At 38.9% G+C, this 20561-nt stretch overlaps 2 protein-coding genes across 3 annotated transcripts in view; one reads left to right on the top strand and one right to left on the bottom strand.

Annotated features, from left to right (window-relative positions):
- The window catches only part of CCDC146 (coiled-coil domain containing 146), a 115576-nt gene that overhangs the window by 70781 nt on the left and 24234 nt on the right, over positions 1-20561 (bottom strand). The gene's annotated exons all lie outside the window — the stretch shown is intronic.
- On the top strand, positions 3200-10103 carry FGL2 (fibrinogen like 2). Its single transcript, XM_058725322.1, has 2 exons — positions 3200-3954; positions 6439-10103. The coding sequence occupies exons 1-2, from the start codon at positions 3339-3341 to the stop codon at positions 7143-7145; spliced, it is 1323 nt and encodes a 440-aa protein (XP_058581305.1). The 5' UTR covers positions 3200-3338; the 3' UTR covers positions 7146-10103.

Consider the following 20561-nt stretch of genomic DNA (forward strand, 5'->3'; position numbering starts at 1 on the left):
TGGCCCCTAAACCGCTCTCCTTGCCTAAACTTTCCCTTTCCAGTGCATCGAGTATTTCACTGATAGATTAATTTCTCTAAAGTACTTAACTCATTACAGTATTACCTTGCTCAGAAACCTTCAGTGGCTCTCCATTGATCTAAGCAGTGATGAAGCACCAGGTTCCCACAACGTGGTACTAATGTACCTCCCAGTGTTATCCTTTCCCCCTACATGGCAGTGTAGCATAGGAGAAAACACATGAACTTTGGAGTAAGCTCCAGGTTCTTAAAAACTGTAAAACAGGCTTTGAGTCCTTTCTTTGCTCATCTGCAAGTGCGCTTAGTAACTGCAGAGATGGGAGGAGGCAGTGAGATAGTATTAGTGAACATTCTCGCATAATTGTAGCGCATACTCTCTGGCCCCATGGGTTATAGACTCACTAGGCAGGTTGAACCCCTGTCATGTTGTAGTCACCTAGTGTCTTCCTGCAGTAAGTGACCAGTGATGTTTTAAACTGAGAACGCAGAGGATCACCTGCCAGTGTCAATGAGAACTGATCAGTAAATCAGTACCTCTATTTGGGGAATTTTTTTACAGGTCCTGAAGGAGCCAGTTCCCACAGAACGTCCAAGCTTTTTAGGTGGAATGTGCCACTGGCGCTTGGCTGGGGTGGGGGTGGGGTGCAGGGCCCAAGAATCAGCAGCGATGCTTGAAAAGCAAATCTCCAATTCAAACAGATGAAACAAAAGCCCACTGCAAGAGTCAGAAAGCTGCACTTTTATTAGATTCAGAAACTTTTTTTGAAAGTTTATTTATTTATTCTGAGAGAAAGAGAGAGAGAGAGAGAACATGCAAGTGTGTGAGCAGGGGAAGGGTAGAGAGAGAGGGAGAGAGACAATCTCAAGCAAGCTCCATGCTGTCAGTGCAGAGCCCAATGTGGGGCTCGATCTTACGAAGCATGAGATCATGACCTGAGCAGAAATCAAGAGTTGGACGCTTAACCAACTGGGCCGTTCAGGCCTCCCAGAAACTTTTAAAAGTGCTTATGATTTACTTCAAAGTCCAACATGAAGAAAATATAAGGTCCTCAACACCCCTGCCTACGAAGGAAAAAGGAATTTTTGTTTGATTTGATCACTAGCATAGTCTAAGTGCCTCAAATGGTGTCTTGCATGTAGAGGATGCTCAGTTAATATGATGGAGGGATGGAGGGAAGGATGGAGGGATGGATGGAGGGATGAATGGATGGAGCAAGGGATGGAGGGAGGGAGGGATGGATGGAGGGATGAATGAATAGTTGGATGAATGGGTGGGTGGTGGATGAATGAATAAATGATTGAATGGATGAGGCCATGGCATGCATTTTATATACAACCTAGTAGAGCACTGAATATATAGAAGATCCTTAATAAGTAATTGGCTAAATATATCAATTGTATCCCTAACCAGATAAGGGCATTTATAAAAAATAATGTACCTTAAACTAAATATTATTCCTATATATTTCTAATTTATAAAATATTTTTATATATTATCTATATTATCATCATTCTCTTTCTTTTAAAATTATCTATTCATTCATTTATTTCTCCCCTCACAACATGGGAGTGTCAGAGCTTAAAAGCGGGTGAGGAGAGAAAAATGAAATTAAGAGATTAATTAGATGTTCTTAGTCAGAAGGTTAAAAAATTTTGCCTAAATTGGTTTGACTATGTTGAATGGAATGAAGAGAAAACAAACTTAATTTTTTTAAAAACCTGGAAGAAGATGGAGGAAAATGAGGCATAAGGTGTGTAAAACGTGTTTGATAAATTTGTCTGGAAAGAATGTTATGCTTAAATGCATTCTTTTCCCTTAACATTTCACTCAAAGTTTTTATAACTATCATTCTTGTATGAGGGAATAATAGCCAAATATCTCCTTCACAGCACAGGAACCAAGTCTCAGTGAAGTTAATGATCTGTATATTCAAGAGCAGGTAGATCCAGGGCTAGAATCCATGTCTTCCAAGTATTCAGGAATAAACACAATCGCCAAAGTGTAAAGTGAGGCTGACACATTTAGAGAACATAAAGAGTTAGGGTGACTAGGGTATCTGGCTGGAATGAAGGGGATATATAGAAAAGTCATAGGAAATCAAATTAAGGAAATAACTGAGATAGATTACAGAGTGCCTTAAAACACAATAAAGAATCTAGATTTTTATCCATGTCAGTTATTTTTGAAATTATTTTTAAAGCAAAAAATATCCTTTTTAAAGTAAGAAACCTTATATGAGATGCCAGTATGCAAAACAACTAAAAAGAAGGTGGTTTCTCCCATTGAAATTGTTCCCTCCTTCCTGCCTCTCAGCCTCTGAGGAGAAAAGGTTGAAAATTGATAAAAGGTTTAAACCAAGGAAAGTCTGAAAAGGCATAAGTCTGACAAGTGGGCAGGGCAGTGCTAGAGCAAGTGGCATAGAGACCAGGTGGAGGAACCCACCGTGGGAGGAAGAGAGCACAGAGGCATGGTTGTCAGTGGGAAGAGGAGGCAGAGATGCCGGGGACAGAGGGAGAATCTGAACAGAACCAAGAAAAGTTCAAAGATTCACACGTGGGCAACTGTAGAATATAATCACAAACGTGGTGAAGGAAAGCAGGAGGCTGCTGGTTTTGATGAAAGGCAATGATGTACCTTTTGTCATGTAGACATTTCTACTACGCTAGGCTACGGCCAAAGGAATAGAAAGTAACCCCTTTCTACCAGTTTTCTGTTTTTCAAATAGATGAAACAAAAGTGCATGCCATGAATCTGAAAGCTGCACTTTTTGCCATATTAACAAAAAAATTTAAGTGCTTAACATTTCACCTGAAACTCCAACATGAAGAATATACAGAATCCCCGATGACTCACCCCATTCTACAAAGGAAAAAAAGACCATTTCCATTTTTGTAAACTTTCTGTTCTTCAGTCTGGGTAACTAGCACATTAATTTTTTTTTTTTTTATCTTTAAAAGCTAGTTTTTCCAGGGGCATTAAGTACAATTTATTTCAAGCATAATTATTTTGAAATCCAAGATTTTTCTGGTGCTTCATAAACTAAATGGTAAAAGTGAAACTTGAGGAATCTGTACACCCAGGCAACCACAGTAATTCTGATGCGTATTATTTTGAGAATAAATAACAGGTTTTGGCAAGCTGCGTGTAAAGAGGACAGTCTCCTCTTCCTCTGTGATTCTGAAACTGGTGATGCAAGCGCTCCCGCCCTTTTCTGAGAACACAGAAAACCTGACTCAGGCAGGCAGCTGCGGCTATTAAAACAGCGCCGGCCCGCACGCGTCCTCACTGGGGTGAGGGCCACCCGCCGCCGAGCAACGATGAAGCTAGCCAACTGGTGGGGGCTGAGCTCGACTGTCCTTGCGGCTTATGGCGTTTTGGTTGTGGCGAACAATGAAACGGAGGAAATTAAAGATGAAATGGCCAAGGATGCCTGCCCGGTGAGACTAGAAAGCAGAGGGAAATGCGAGGAGGGGAGCGAATGCCCCTACCAGGTGAGCCTGCCGCCACTGACCATTCAGCTCCCGAAGCAGTTCGGCAGGATCGAGGAGGTGTTCAAGGAAGTCCAGAACCTCAAGGAAATGGTAAATAGCCTCAAGAAATCTTGCCAAGACTGCAAACTGCAAGCTGACGACAGCCGAGACCCGGGCAGAAATGGACGGCTGTTACCTAGCCCAGGAGCGCTAGGAGAAGCCGATGACAACAGAGTTCGAGAATTAGAGAGTGAGGTTAACAAGCTGTCCTCTGACCTAAAGAATGCAAAGGAGGAGATCGATGTGCTTCAGGGTCGCCTGGAGAAGCTCAACCTTGTAAATATGAACAACATAGAAAATTATGTTGACAGCAAAGTGGCAAATCTAACATTTGTAGTCAATAGTTTGGATGGCAAGTGTTCATCTAAGTGTCCCAATCAAGAAGAAATACAGTCACGTCCAGGTATGTATAATGTCTTCTTACCATCTGTTCATGAATATTATATAGCTAGACAGGATCTATAATCATTAACTTTTGCAAAGAAGTTAGACAAAGGACAGATGAAAGAAATTAAGCCTTTTATTCATCAAGGTAGTACAGGAAAAACTAATATCTTTGCAAATGTGACCACAGAAACAAGAATTAATTACAAAAATCATAATTCTGTATCCATTAGAAAGCACTTTCAATTTCAAAGATCTTGTTTGTTAATGCCAGAGCTACACACAAACCAAAGTAGAGAGATATTATTTCTTAATATTTTACTGCATTTCACTTCTCATATCTCCTCATTGAAGTGTTTGAAGACAACACAGATAAGGCAGTATTTCCAGCTGTGCTTTGTTCATTGGAAGTCAGTTTCCTGTGGTTGGCTGACTGCTCCTCTCATGTGGCCACAGGAAATCTTTGCAAGATTTTAACTTATCTGCCAATCATAATCCCAAATATCTAGTGAAAACAGGAGATTTTATAAATGGAATAAAAGCAGCTATATGGCTTCATGTGTGTGCAAAACTTTTTGCTTTGAGTGGCACAAAAACATTTTAAGGGGAGAGTTTTGGCATGACAGAAGACCACAAACTTAGTTACCTACTGTGCCCACAAACTTCTAGCTGTGGCACTGGTTCCTCCAAGTGCTGGCTTTCCATCTGATTCACTGCTGCTGATGGTCTTGTTACACTTTGGAAAGCCATCTCTGCATTAGGACCTCCACTTACCATGCATGTAAGGTTGAAGGGATATGGTGCCTGGGATGGAGATCACATTCATTTGGAACAAGCACCTCATGTGTGCTCCATCTCCAAGGAATCTGCTAGGGATCTGAAGGTGGGGCTTTCAAGGACCACTGTTGCTAATACTCCTGCCAGCCCGTATCTAAACATACCCTGAATGGCAAGGCAGAAGTTCACATCTTAGGTGACATCCCTGGGTGCACACTAGATTTGCTGCTGCATGGCAGCTTGTAATGATATGAACAAAATTCTACCATCTATTTTTATACTAAGAGTTTAGGGGAAATGTTGAAATACTTTGAGTTCTAAATACACATGAACAGATTTTGTTTTGAGTAGTAACTTACTTTATCTGGCCCAAATCCTTATAAAAATTATCTAAGAGTAAATACCTGTATTTGATTCCTACAGAGCCATCCTGAACATAACCACCTGTTGTTCTTTTCTAGAAACCAAACATGTGAAACACTGGCTAAATACGTTCCAGATAATAAATTCAGAATAAGAATGTTGGTATAGAGAGTATGATGCTAAGTGAAATAAGTTAGTCAAATAAAGACAAATACCATATGATCTCACTTATATGTAGAATTTAAGCAACAAACAGATGAACATAGGGGAAGGGAAGGAAAAATAAAATAAGGCAAAAAGAGAGAGGGAGGCAAACCATAAGTTCTCTCTTAACTGCAGAGAACAAACTGAGGGTTGCTGGAGGGGAGGTGGGGAGATGGGCTAAATGAGTGCTGGGCATTAAGGAGGGTACATGTTGTGATGAGCACTGGGTGTTGTGTGTAAGCGATGACTCACTAAATTCTGCAGAAACCAAAACTACACTATACATTAACTAACTTGAATTTAAATAAAATATTGGAAAGAGAAAAGTTTGCAAACGTATGTGTGGAAGCATTAAAAAAAGGATATTGGTATATTATTGAAAAAAATCTTTTTTTTACTTGAGCTTCTTAATTTAGTTGTCAAGAAAGTAAAATAAATATGAATTTATGATCAAGTCTGTACATTAGAATTTTAATACATAATTTGGAACATATCCTATAAAACTTTCTGGCAGAAGAGGATATCAGCCCCGTTAGGTGAAAGGAAATAGAAACTCTGCTTCTTCTGTAAACATGGAATGCAGTTCTAGAAGGGTTGGAAGCATCTGACCTTTAGGACCAAGGAATGCAGTAGTTACAAGAACAAGCTTTACAGCCAGCCAGATCTCAGTTCGTGCCTTGGCTCTACCACTTAATGCTTCTGTGAAGTTGACCAAGCCACTGGTTCTCTTTGACCCTAACTAAGTATCCTCACCTGCAGACTGGAAATAATACCTACATCATAAGGTCAACGTGCAGACTAAGTGTGAAAATGTTATCAAGTCTTTGGCAGAATGCCTAGAACACATAAGTAGCACTCACTAAGTATTACTAAATTACCAAAACTATTTCATTGACTTCGTTGTTGTTTTTTGTGAACATTGTTACTATTATTACCAACCAAGAGTATGTTGGAGAGCCTTGTCTGCTTTATAGCACCAAGTTCTTATTCTGAGGCTTTAATAAACATTTGCTAAACAGGTTCAAGTAAATTTTGCAGAGCAAGGTTTCATGAACACCACTGACTAAATTATCAAACTGCTTTTGTACATATAAAGAATTCTTCATATGCATCATTTTTAGTAACCAAATCCAATGTCTTTCTCTTCTTCCCCCTTCAGTTCAACATCTAATATATAAAGATTGCTCTGACTACTACACAATAGGCAAAAGAAGCAGTGAGACCTACAGAGTCACACCGGATCCCAAAAATAGTAGCTTCGAAGTTTATTGTGACATGGAGACCATGGGGGGAGGCTGGACAGTGCTGCAGGCACGTCTCGATGGAAGTACCAACTTCACCAGAACATGGCAAGACTACAAAGTAGGCTTTGGGAACCTCAGAAGAGAATTTTGGCTGGGGAACGATAAAATTCATCTTTTGACCAAAAGTAAAGAAATGATTCTAAGAATTGATCTTGAAGACTTTAATGGTGTCAAACTCTATGCCTTGTATGATCAATTTTACGTGGCCAACGAGTTTCTCAAATACCGTTTGCACATCGGTAATTACAACGGCACAGCTGGAGATGCCTTACATTTCAGTAAACATTACAACCATGATCTGAAGTATTTCACCACCCCAGATAGAGACAATGATCGGTACCCCTCTGGGAACTGTGGGCTCTATTACAGTTCAGGCTGGTGGTTTGATGCATGTCTTTCTGCAAACTTAAATGGCAAATATTATCACCAAAAATATAGAGGTGTCCGTAATGGGATTTTCTGGGGCACCTGGCCTGGTATAACTGAGGCACACCCTGGTGGCTACAAGTCCTCCTTCAAAGAGGCTAAAATGATGCTGAGACCCAAGCACTTTAAGCCATAAATCACTAAACTCATTCCTCTGGGTATTTATTACCTAATAGGGCAATTAATTCCTTGAGCACTTTGGAATATGTTTTATACTCCTTTACTATGACTAAAAATTTATCTCTAGGAATAGGTTCTTATGCTACACAGCATTTGAAATAACGCTGAAAAAGCACACATTTTATAGGCGTCTTTTGTTGCTGTTATACTGTTATCCAGATGAATATTTGCAAAGCAATTGGGAGTGTTGAGAATTACACATTAGATTTATGATTCCCTTAATTTCTATTAATTGAAAGATTTTCTATTTACTTATGTTACTTGCTATAATTATGAAATCATTGTTTCTTTAGCAGGCTGGATTTTTACACAAGTAATCTGTATTTTGATTGTGACTTACATACCTTTTTTTCAGGCTATAGTCAGTTATTGGCTCTTTATGTCTCTAAATACCTTAATCCTCATTCTGAGATAAACCTTCTCGATTTATGGCATTTCTTTTGGGTCAGGAAGACCCTACAGCATTTTAGCTCCCAGACAAAGGGAAATACATGTAATTAAACCTGTTCATGTACTATTTGTGAAATGTAAAATATTTGTCATTTAAAATATTTTGGTGGTAGCATAATGTCACTCCCAAAAGCATTCAGAAAATTAATTCAACCTTAAAGACCATGATTTAAAGGTTATTAATTCACAGTTGATAACTCTTTAGGTGTTGGATGGTTAAAACTGCTTTACTATAAAAATTAGCTTCCTTTGCTTTGATTGCACAACAGTTTTTAATTTAAGATTGCTCATTACTGTGCATGACTACTGGTAAGCTTTCTTTTGGAAGGGTAGGTGTGGGTGGGGAATGAAGCATTTATTTATAGACTAGATTACTCTGAGGGCCAAAGCATTTATATCCAAAGCAATATTTTCATTAAGTGATTCACTTCATAGAAAGCTAAGTTTTATAAGACGTATGTATTTTGATATATATAGAATAGTAGTTCAAATATTATGTATATCTTAACCCTAACTGGTGTATTGCTTATATTTTTATCAGAAAATTTAAATACAGGTGTTTATTTTTTTTAACCAAACTAAAATATATGAAGCTTTTATAATTCACTAATTCTGGAGTGCAGACCATTTTTTACAGATTATTAAAAAAATAGTGTGTTAAATTTAATCATTGTAAAAAAGGGATCATTTCAGAGAGAACAGTGGTATTCTGTTGAACATTTAAAATATACTCTAGTATAAAATTTGAAACAATACACTATAGTGTATGTGAGTCATAGAAATGTATTCAATCTTTAATTTCTAGTTTGTTTCTACCACAGTAACTCAAAATATACTCAAAAAGATGCAACTTTACTCATAATTTGAAAATAATTAAGGATAGTAGCTTTAGGAAACAAAGTAACTTTTCAAATATTGCCCTTTATAGAAAATTCTAACCAAAAAGAAGCAAGATACTCTTAAAAATATATGACATACAAAGTTTTCAGGTACACATGATGAAAATTAAGTTATTATGAATACTATTAAAGTATTAAGGCAAGAGAAATGCAAAGAGAATTGTGACAGCCAAAATACAAAATATCATGGTACATTTCAAAAGCTTCATATCTACTCAATAGTATAACAGATGTAAATGTAACTGATTTACACTTTTATTCTTTTTTGTTTTTTTAAAAAAAGATTAAGAAGATTTTTATTTTATACAATGTATTTATTTCACATAGAATTTTCATTTACTATATGTAATTGTTGATATATGCATAAGTTTAAGTCAATTCCCATGATCAAAAATGGACTCATGAAGCAGGATCTGATCCTCTCAAACTTCTATTTCTCACACTGAAAAAAGGAAAATATACGGACTCTTCGCAAAATACAGTTCTAAAGAAAAATAGCTCATAAAGCGAGTATCCACTGATATAATGGGAATGAGATTATCATTTCAGATGATTTGCCAAATAATCCATTAATCCATGTAAATACTCAAAAGCTGCCTTTTATCTTTCCACTTATTTCAAAGGATCAAATTTTATTTCTATTATACTTTTATGACACTTTTCCAATAAAAAATTCTGTGACATAGAAATTCCTTCTTGAAATCATTTCATGTCATTTATAAAATGTATTTTATACTTTATCATTTCATGTCATTTATAAAATATATTTTATGCTTTGCTAATCTTTAACATGTTGATGGAAATAGATTATATCTGAAAGAGCGTTTTGCTTTAACATAGTTATTCACTAATATGTGCTAATGTTCACAAATGTGGATTGATTATTAACAAATTGGTTCCATTTTAAAGGCTAATATTTGTTATCTTAATAAGACTTTATTTCTAAACTGTATCATTCTTTGAAAATGTTGACTAAAACTAGTCCTTAGAAATTCCAACTGAGGGGCACCTCAGTCGGTTGAGCCTCCGACTTCCGCTCAGGTCATGATCTCCTGGTCTGTGAGTTCAAGCCCCGTGTCGGGCTCTGTGCTGACAGCTCAGAGCCTGGAACCTGCTTTGGATTCTGTGTCTCCCTTTCTGTCTCTGCCCCTCCCCTGCTTGTGCTCTCTCTCTCTCTCAAAAATACATAAACCTTAAAAAAAAAAAAAGAATATATAAGTGAAAATAGAAGTCCTTAAAAAAAAAGAAATTCCAAGTGAAACTGATCCACTCATTGCTAAGAAGAAAAATCAAATTTTTCCTATAGGCAGTAATGCTTCAAATGAATGAATGACACATCTGTCCAATAAAGAGCTTAAATATACAAAGTATAAAACATACTCTAGTAACAAAATTTGCTGGTCTTATTTTTGAGTGGCTACCCAGGGAAAGGTTTTAAAAGTAAAAGTGATGGGTAATGTCATCATGATAAGCTTTTATTTAGAGTTCTTCTTTTCTTTTATGTATAAATAAGTTTATGTCTCATGTCTTTTAACCACCCTATAAAATAAAAGATTTAATCTTCACATCTATTTATTTCTGCAATATGGAAACATTAAATATTGTTAGTAAAATAATATTTATATATTTACTCTTGTCTGAAAAGTTGCATAATGTTCACCTAACTAGACTTTACCTTTGACTCTTTTTGAAGACTTTAATGAGTTCTATTTCATTAACAGGAAGACCATTATCTCACTTCCCTCCAGCATACTGTTGACACCTTTGAAATACAAAAGTTTCCGTTTTGTTTTGCAGCATTTAGCTCCATCTTTTTCCATCATTAACATTCCTGCTGGCTCAGCCCTCATCAACTCCTTTGGATAATGCAAATGCTTTCTCAGAGTAACCCATGCATCCAGTTTCCACCCTCCATTTCACTGTCAGAGAGACTATTTAAAAATACAGTTGTTATCATATTATTGCCCTGCTTAAAACCTTCCAACAACTGCTCATTTCCTATATGATAAATCCAGCAAATAAACCCCCTGTTCTTGCACAATCCCCACATTCCCTGAAGTTTCCATTATTCTGTGTATACTGTTCCCTTGGTCTAGATAGAAGGCCATCCTCTACCAGAGTTTTGTCTTCTTACTGCTCGTGATCTAGAGCAGGGACTCAGAAGCTGGACTTGTTAGGTTTGAATTTCAGCTCTACCATCTGCAAGCTGTGGGATCACAAACACAGTCACTTAATCTCACAGTCCTTTGGTTCTTTCAGTTACAAAATGGATAACAGTCGGGGCACCTGTGTGGCTCAGTCCGTTGTTAAGCATCTGACCTCGGCTCAGGTCATGATCTCCCAGTTGGTGAGTTTGAGCCCCATGTTGAGTTCTGTGCCGACAGCTTGGAGCCTGGAGCCTGCTTCAGATTCTGCATCTCCCTCTCTCTCTGCCCCTCCCCCACTGTTCTCTCTCTCTCTCTCTCTCTCTCTCTCTAAAATAAATAAAAACATTTAATAAACAAAATTTTTAAATGGATAACAGTAGAATCTGCCCAATAGAGTTATTGAGAGGATAACATACGAAGCACCTAGAATATATATATGTATCACCTTCTCCCCATCCTCCTCTCCCTTCTCCTAGTTACCTCTTTTGGGCATTCTGTTCTGGTAACATTAGGAGGGGGTTGGTACCCCTCTTCTTTGGTCCTATACCATCCTATATATTCCTTATTATATGTACATTATTCAACAATTGTCTGGGTTCTACCTTGAAATCAATCTGTTTGGCTAGGATGTAAAACCAATTTGTGACAGTGTTGTTATTCAAAGCGGTTCATAAATATGTTACCAAAGAGAGCTGTAGTCTGAGGAAGCTGGAGTTATAACTGGGGAAGGAGCAGATACTGTCAAATCTGAGGATTTGGGAGATTGTGAACACAGGCGAGAAGTGGTTGAAGCCAGGGGGAAAGTTGGCAAGAGAGGATCGGATATACTATAGACTGGATACATACGTACACTGGCAAACCTCTAATTTAGAAGGGGTTCTGGGACCGTGCCTCTGGGTCCATACCACACATGACAGTACCAGAACACACTGTGATTGTTCTACCCGTGTTCCTAAAGAAAAAAAAAGTTTTTTTTTCATACTTCTTATACCATATTATAATTTTGAAATTAATTTTAATCATACCAAATTCATGAATGGTTTAATTTAAAAAAATTACAATGAGACTAAAGACCCCTTTCTAGACCACCTTTAATTCCAATCTCCTCCCTCTCCCCAGAGGTGACAAGAGAGTTGGCTGAATCCCAACTAATTTCATCCTGTGTCTTGCCAAAATGCAATGTCTACTGAATCGTATTTATGCCAGGTTTCTTTTGTTTACTGATTGGGAAGAGTTGGAAGTGAGAATAGAAATGAGGGAAATTGGGTATACTTGGAGAACTCACTCCCCTGAATTCCCAAATGTGAATGAGCCACCTTTGCTCCTTGAAGTGGCCCCTCTCCCCACACTGAGGAGGCTCATCCTGTTGCAAGAGTGTTGCTTTCTCTTCTGAGGGAGAGATCTTATTCTCCGTGAGGCTCCTTCATCCCACTCCTCAGCCTCTCCGGACCTCATAATCAGGGCATGCTGTCATGTAAATTATGACGTCAAATTGGAGGAGAAGCCTTTATACAAATTTGTGAATTTTTATCAGCAGAAAGCTGGGGAATACATGTGGGGACAGATTTTGAGGTTGCTTGACTAAGGAAGCAAAAAACAGAATTTCAGATGGGACCGGATCTATTGATATGGGTATATTTACCAGAAGTTCTGGATTCTGTGGGCTAGCTTGAGCAGAGGTGTTTGCTTCTAATAGTTCATTTGATTAGTTAACGAAAACCTAGTTTCGACAGCAGCTCACGCTAACTAAAAAAAGAAGCCAGAAATGTCTTGGAACGTAAAGCCTTGTGGAGATAGAAATGTTGAAGTGGATTCAGGTGTAATTCATTCAAAAAAGCATTTACTGAGTGGATACCATGTGTTTAGGAAGTCAGAGATACATCAGTTTCCAAAAACCCTGTAGTCAGGGAGTTTATATCTTATCAGAGGAGATGAATAAATAAACAATATATTAAAATGCCATAAAAATTAAACAGGATAAGGGATATAAGGAGTATGAGAGGAAGGATTCTATTTTACATAGGCAGTCTGGGGAGACCTCCCTGAAGAGGTGACATTTGAACAGTCTTAAAGGTATGAGAGAATGCGCCAGACAGATGGCTGGGAGAAGATATCCAGGCCAAAGGAGCATCAGGTGCAAAGGTGCTTGGCCTGTTTTAGGTTCCGCCAGGAGGCCAGTGTAGGAAAAGCAGACAGTCTAAGACAGAGGGGGGTTGGAAGATGAGATCAGAGGAGTTGGGGAGCTGGGGTGTTGTGGCAGCTGTCAGACCATCTAGACCTTAAAAGTCATGGTAAGAATTTTGCCTTTTCCTCCACATAGGTAAAAGCCCTAAGGGTTTTGACCAGAGGAGGTACATGATCTCACCCACTTTGAAAAGGGCCACTCTGGTTGTTAAGTGGAGAATACGACTGAATCACGAACAGTCATCTGACAGTGTTTGCAGTGATCTTGGAGAGAGATGTGCACCACGGTGGTTGCAGGGAAGTAAGTCCTGCAGGCAAAGCTGACAGAATTTGCTGACCAGAGATCGGTGGGGGCGGGGGCGGGGGTGGGGGGGGGGCGGTGAGAGAGGGTGGGGGGGTGGATGGTGAAAAGATCAGAGGGATCACAGAAAACGACAGGACTTTGGCCTGAGCAACTGTGAGGGACGGAGCTGCTGTTCACTGAGGTGGGGAAGGCTGCAGGGAGAGCATGTCTGGTAGCTGGCATGGGGTGAGGGCTGGCGATCAGCAGTTTTGAACATTCTAAGCTCAGAGATCGATAATCCATCCCAGCGGATGGCATTTTGAGAGCATGATGTACGGAGAAGACATCTACGGTTCAGAAATGCAGGTCTATATTTAGAAATACGAGAATGTAGATGGTAAGGCATCCATGGGCCTCAATGAGATAACCTAGTAAGTGTACATGGAGCAAAGACTTTCACAGAAGAAAAGTTGGAGATAAGGAGGAACCAGCACAGCTGCATTCCCCCCACCCTGCCCACCCTAGAACTAGGTCATTTTCAGAGGTCACAGGGCTGCTGCCTTATGGAGAGGGCAGAGATTTATTCCCACTGGAATCACAACTTTCTCTAGATTATTTTAGATTTAGATGTGCTTTTTCTTGCTTCTGTCAGCAACAGTATTTTGTTGAGAAACTAAATGTCTTTTTTTTTAATGTTTATTTATTTATTTTGAAAGAGAGAGAGAGCAAGGGAGGGGCAGAGAGATTGGGAGAGAGACAGAGTCCCAAGCAGGCTCTGCACTGTCAGCACAGAGCCCGACGCGGGGCTCAGAGTCACAAACTGTGAGATCATAACCTGAGCTGAAATCAAGAGTCAGATGCTTAACTGACTGAGCTACCCATATGCCCCAAATTACTACATGTCTTATAAGCAAGTACTGTATTCTGTAAATGGTATTCTATAAATCATTGCTTGTGACTTAGGCTGTCACTTCACAGAGAAGGGAGGAGGGTCACCTATTGAAGTCTCAGATACTGCATCTTCTGGGACACAGCACCTTGTGAAGTTGGAGTGCTGTGATGTAGGATATGGTGTGTTTATGTGTGTGTGTGTGTGTGTGTGTGTGTGTGTGTATATATATATATATATATATAGCAAGAGAATTATGAACTAGGCCACAGACCAAAAATGTTCTTTGTTAACAGTGTAATGCTGAACTCTGAGTAATCACGTATGGTCATTTTAAATCATTAGGGTACTAGTTTGCTATTATTATAAACCTTTAGTTAAGCAGAGACTGGTTTTACTCTTTATTTAAAAATTGTTTTTTCATTATTTACTTTTGAGAGAGAGAGGGGCAGAGCATGAGCAGAGGAGGGGCAAAAAGAGAGGGAGACACAGAATCCAAAGCAGGCTCCAGGCTCTGAGCTGTCAGCACAGAGCCTGATGCGGGGCTCGAAGCCCATGAATCGTGAGATCATGACCTGAGCCAAAGTCAGACACTTAACTGACTGAGCCACCCAGGTATCCTTACTCTTTAGTTTAGAGACATTAATGATGTCAAGGCTTGTTTCTTTCAAAAACATTTTCCAAAAGTTATCCCAGTTAGCAATAACCAAAATCTTCTGTTTCTAATGGCTTTCAAAGTGTTAACACTAGAATGGCTATAAATGAATCTGACAGGCAATTTTTACTTAATGTTGGGTCAAGCTGGAAATGGGTGTAGTCCTTTGTATATGGGTAGGTTCCCCTTGTGTGTGTTTGCACACATACACACACTGATGAACATGTATGATACACATGCAGGCTTATGTATGCTATTTGTAACACATGCTATAATATGCAAGGAAACCTGCCCACTGAAATAAATTAGATATGCAGCTCATAGAGTCAAAAGTCAATACAAAAAAAAAAAAAAATCACCATGAGCCAATAGCTACCATATTTTGAACAATGCTATTTATTTATTTATTTTAATTTTTTTAATGTTTATTTTAGAGACAGAGAGACAGAGCACAAGTGGGGGAGGGGCAGAGAGAGCCAGAGACAGAATCTGAAGCAGGCTGCAGGCTCTGAGCAGTCAGCACAGAGCCTGACACGGGGCTCGAACCCACAAACCGTGAGATCATGACCTGAGCTGAAGTCGGACGCTTAAATGACTGAGCCACCCAGGCACCCCTGAACAATGCTATTTAAAACAGACTGACATTGGGACGCCTGGGTGGCTCATTCAGTTAAGCATCTGACTCTTGATTTCAGCTCAGGTCATGATCTCACAGTTCATCAGTTTGAGCCTCACATCAGGCTCTGCACTGACAGTACAGAGCCTGCTTGGGATTCTTTCTGTCTCCCTCTTTCTCTTCCCCTCCCCTGCTCTCGCTTGAGCTCTCTCAAAATAAATAAATAAACTTAAAAAAATAAAATAGACTGACATAAAAGAACTTCAGATAGTTTTCTTTAAATCCCCTGTAACAAATTCTATGGATTCATGCTGCTGTTATTCCTTGAACTGGAATATTTCTTTCCTGTCTCTCTTTTCCTCCACAAGCCCATAGCCTGGCTCCTTCTCCTTTGCTCCTTTTACTCTTTGACAACTGCTGTCAGGTCAGCAGCCTGCTGTTCCCATGTCCATATTCAATTCTGCCTCGGCACTTTTGCTCACCTAAAGTCCCAGGGGTAAACCAAAACGAAAACTATGATCTAGCTAACTTGTGATCAGCATCTTCCTAGACATCACAAGGTATCTCAAAAAGATCTGCATTATTTTATTAGCAATTTTCAGAAGGAAACCCACACTATACCTCTCAGGATATAAATTCTTCCAAAAAAATCATATTTAAAAATAAGTAGCCTTTTTGTCTTAGCCTCTTAAAATACTTGATATTACATTCATGTTTATTATTTTAATAGAAATATTTATTATTTGCCTACTATGTGTATAGCATGATGCTATATGTTTATCAAAGTATTTTGAATGAGACTTTTTCTAAATAATAATTATATAAACTCTCAAAATCTGAGTCTAATCTATAGCATTCAAAGTTTTCTCAAGTAATTAAGGATGATGCCATTTAAGACAAATTGTTTCTCTCTTACAAAAGGCCTTATACAAAGGTTCATCTTATTTGGGAATCATGCAGAATTTGAAAACTCGTTCAGTTTCTATCTCTGGAAATTGGCTTTCTCATTTCCTGCAAGAAGCAAATAGTTTGTGCTCATGTACAAGTTTATCCAAAGACGGGTCCACAAAACTGTTTGCTTACATTTATTTCCCATTCAGTAACTGTAGTATCAAATTTTTACCAGTTAATTAAGTAACCTTTTTTAATTTTTGTTTAGAGATTCTTCCTTCTGAATTCTAACAATGATAAGCAGCTGTCACATGCTGAGTGCCAGTCTTGTGCTGGACACTTTCCTTGGAGCATGTCCAATGTTTTCTCTGCTGTGAGTAATGTTGCAATAGGGAGGTAATGTTTTACACTTAACTAAAGTCTTCCCTGAAAAAAAAGCCCAACAATTAAACCAACCTCTGCTCCCTAAAACTTGTTGATCATCTGTAGACCATTACCCATTTTCAGCTTTCCTGGCTTTCTTGGTATATTTCTCATGAAATGGGCTAATATTGCATGACAAATTACCTATGGTGATTCCATGGTAAAGTACACTCATAAGTAAATTTCAGTATCACCCCTGCTCTGACTTTCTATGTGAATTTTTCAAGTGGAAAATGATTCCAATTAAATCTCAATTTAAGGTGAGGCATATTTTTTTTTGTATCTTAACAACACAATTACATAATATTCTGGTGACAGGAGATATTTTAAAAATTAATACATTTTCAAGGGTGTTAATGTCCCTACTTAACCTAGCAGTTAAAATTTATTTTCTTCCTGCAGCGAAGTCAGAATTTATAACAACTCTGACAGAAAAGGCCAAACAAATATTCTATGCTCTCCAAACACTATTTTACTTCCATGGTTACATGGCAGAATTCACTGATGAAAACATTCTGCTTAAGTACAAAGCACTTTGTAAGTTCTTTGGAAGCCAAAAGATCTCTCATGTAAATGCCAAAGTTCTTATTTTCATTTGTTACATAAAATAATTCTTTAAAAATATAAACATCACTTACGAATGAATGGTGTTAGTGATGGTGACTTTCTATTTCTGTTCTATATTCAAGTAAAAATTTTCTCTTTATCTGATCAAGTCAATGATTGCAAATCTACAGAGGCTCTCATAGCATGGGTAGCTATGCAAGATGGACAGGAAGACTGACATTTGTATGATGAATATGGAGTTGGTGTTTAACATGTTGAACAACTAGAGTAGAGCTTCTCAAACTGTGTCCCTAAGGTTCTGCAGACATAGTTCATGAATGCCAAAAAAAGCAAGGGTAGGAAGAAGCCAGGAGAGTGTGTGATGTATGAAACACTGCTCGCCTAGTAAATAGTTCTGATTTAATTTCATATCTTGGGGGTCCACCTTAAATTTCACTTAAAGGACAGGTTTGTTTTCAAAAAAATATTTGAAAATCATTGCCTCCCCACTACATATCTGTTTGGGGGCTCAGCCAGCAAAAATAAAATTCATATAGATGCATGACGATTCTAACCTGGCATGGTATTTCTAACTTTAGACATTTAAATCTCTGAAGTTTTAGGTAGACTCAAGGTGGTTCAATGCATTCAGAAAGTTGGAAGACATTTCCTCTTTAAGTTTGCTTTGTAAAATAGTGATTCAGTAGTGTGTGTGTGTGTGTGTGTGTGTGTGTGTGTGTGTTTTGTGGGGTTTTTTTAGTAGAAGGCTCTAACTAGTTACTATGAATATTCATTCTTTGAAGATGACTTGGCTACACGCAAGATGGTAAGCTAATTAAGAGTTTGCTAGGAATATCAAGACAAACAGCAAAGGCTTCCTGCTTTCAATGTTCCTAAGGCTACTAGTTTAAAACACAGGAAAGAAAATAGTAAGTGGGATAAGGTACAGGCACTATCCAGGGAACTGACAGCAGCAAAAGTGATGACACTTTGTCAGGAAGAGGGATGCTTGAAGAAAAAGATAGGACCTGAGCTTTCCTTGAAAGATGAGAACAATGAAGCCCAGAAATGTGAAGGAGACCACTTCTGGGCTGGGTATGGGATGAGTAAAGGCATCAATCAGCAGGTTGGAAAATCAGGAGCTAGTTTAGAAAACAATAATGTGTCTAACTTGGCTGGAGCATGGAGTCTGTGACCAGGGACAGTAACAAAAAGAAGAAAGGAATGGTGGAGACTGTAAAGGAATTTTCCTGTATGGTCAAGGAGGTGACACTTCATCTTAGGCAAGAAAATCTAAGGGAAGGAAAAATTCAAATTTAAGTACAGTACCTACTATCTCCCCTGCCACCTCCTGATTGCTCAGTTCTGTGCCTGAGTCTGTGAGGTGATAATGGGATACGGGGTGAGAAGGAAAATTAGAAGGAACCCTGAAGACTGTTTTACAAAATAATGAAATGACCAAAGATATCAAGGAGAGGATGGGTGGAGATAGGGAGGGAAAAAAAAAAAAACAGTTTGCGTGTAGGGAAACAATTTCTAGGGAAGTTTTTAAAGAGGGGCTTAGAGGCGTGTGGGAGAGGCATGTGCTGTGACGAGGAATTTTAGGAGGTTTTGCTGCATGACATGCCGTGGAACTCTTTCCTCTGTTCTCCAAGGAGCGTTCCGTACAATCAGAGTGCTTTCCAAGGCTTTCTGGAGGCAGATCTGTGTTTCCTTTAGGCTGTGCTGAGAGAGCTCAGTTTTATTCAGCTCACAAACTATCTGTACAGAGCATGGGGTTTCCCCAGTGATGCCGGTGGTGACAGGAGATGTGAAGGGGACCTTCCCCTCTGCATCCATACATCCAAATCTGCTTTACATAGTGTGCTTCTGTGTAAGGTTTCCACTAGAAACGAGTGACAGAAGCAGCTTAAAAAACTGCCTACCACCAGGGTAGACACTGAGGTACCCCTGAAGGCTAATATGCTGAGAAATGTACTATTAGTGTAAAATGAGACTCAGAGAACCAGATTGAATTGCTCAAGGTTGCATGGCTAGGACATGCACACGTAGAACAAAGACCCATTTTTATGGAACCATTCTCCCACCCTCACCGATCAGAGATTTTCTTTTCCAAGCCATTAAGATTTAAGATATTTTGAGCCTGTTGATTCTTAGACATAGTCTTTTCAGATGGCAATGTCTCTCTTTTTTTTAATTTTTAAAAAAATGTTTTTATTTATTTTTGAGAGAGAGAGAGAGAGAGAGAGAGAGAGAGAGAACCAGCAGGGAAGGGGCAGAGAAAGAGAGGGAGGCAGAGCATCCAAAATAGGCTCTGCACTGACAGCAACTAGCCCGATGCAGGGCTCAAACTCAGGAACCATGAGATCATGACCTGAGCCGAAGGCAGACACTTAACCAACTGAGCCACCCACGCGCCCTTAGTCTCTATTCATTTAATCTGAGGTTTGATGTCAGGTAATTCTTATACCTCCTCGTTTCGTATCTCTGATGCACCCTGGTGCACCTGTTTGCGTCCGCTGGGTATGGATGGGCTGGGGATATGTAAAGAACTTTTGCCTCAGAAGGCATTGGACGTGGCATTAGATTCTAAGCGTGCTGCTGGCATCTCCTTTCTGTTTGCCCTTACGGCATCATAAATGCCCAATGGAACAAAGGTTAAAATATGATGACTCAAACTATCAACATGCTAGGAGAAAACACAGGAAACAAACTTATCATCTCAGAGTAACAAAGGTCTTCTTAAAGTATGACATGGAATTTGAAGCTGTAAAAGAAAAGCACATTAAGAAATAAATTCCCGCCCAAATAAATACATTTCCACATAAAGAAAAACCACCTTAAGCTAACTCAAAAGAAACCCAACAAACTGAAAGCCTTTTGCAATGCATATTACACACAAAGTCCTGTTTTCTAAATGTATAAAGAGTTTCTATGAATCTATAAGAAAAAAAAACTACAGAATAGAAAAATGGAAAGAAAATGTGAATAGAATTCACAAAAAAAGAAGTACAAATGGGTCTTTGTAGTATCCATGCTTCTAGCTTCTGTAGAGTTGCCGCTTTGACATTTGTACTATGTGACTATGCTGGCCGGATACACCTTGTTCTAGACAACCTGATAATACGCCTGAGTCACCTTGCCTTGGCCTCCTGCCTCCCTTATTGTCCCCCTCCCCCACTTTGAGAGGAATCCTCCTTCCAGAGGTATACTTTCAAATGCAAACCAGCCAATCCAGAGTCCACACTCTCAACCGCCTCCTTATTAGGTTCTCACATTCAGGCCACTATACACTTTCCCTTATCACTACACCCCCACACTCCTACCCCTGCCCCATGCCAAGTACCAAATAACTAGGGACAGCCCCAGAGTGACAAAGATCAAAAAGT

Source organism: Neofelis nebulosa, chromosome 4 (genome assembly GCF_028018385.1).
Source record: "Neofelis nebulosa isolate mNeoNeb1 chromosome 4, mNeoNeb1.pri, whole genome shotgun sequence".
In the NCBI taxonomy this organism is placed as follows: Eukaryota; Metazoa; Chordata; class Mammalia; order Carnivora; family Felidae; genus Neofelis; species Neofelis nebulosa.

What these genes read in the sequence shown, in the direction of transcription:
- FGL2 (XM_058725322.1), top strand. Translation starts at nt 3,339, where the DNA reads ATGAAGCTAGCCAACTGGTGGGGGCTGAGCTCGACTGTCCTTGCGGCT. An exon ending in AGAAATACAGTCACGTCCAG is followed by an intron (nt 3,955 to 6,438) that starts GTATGTATAATG and finishes TTCCCCCTTCAG; the next exon opens with TTCAACATCTAATATATAAA.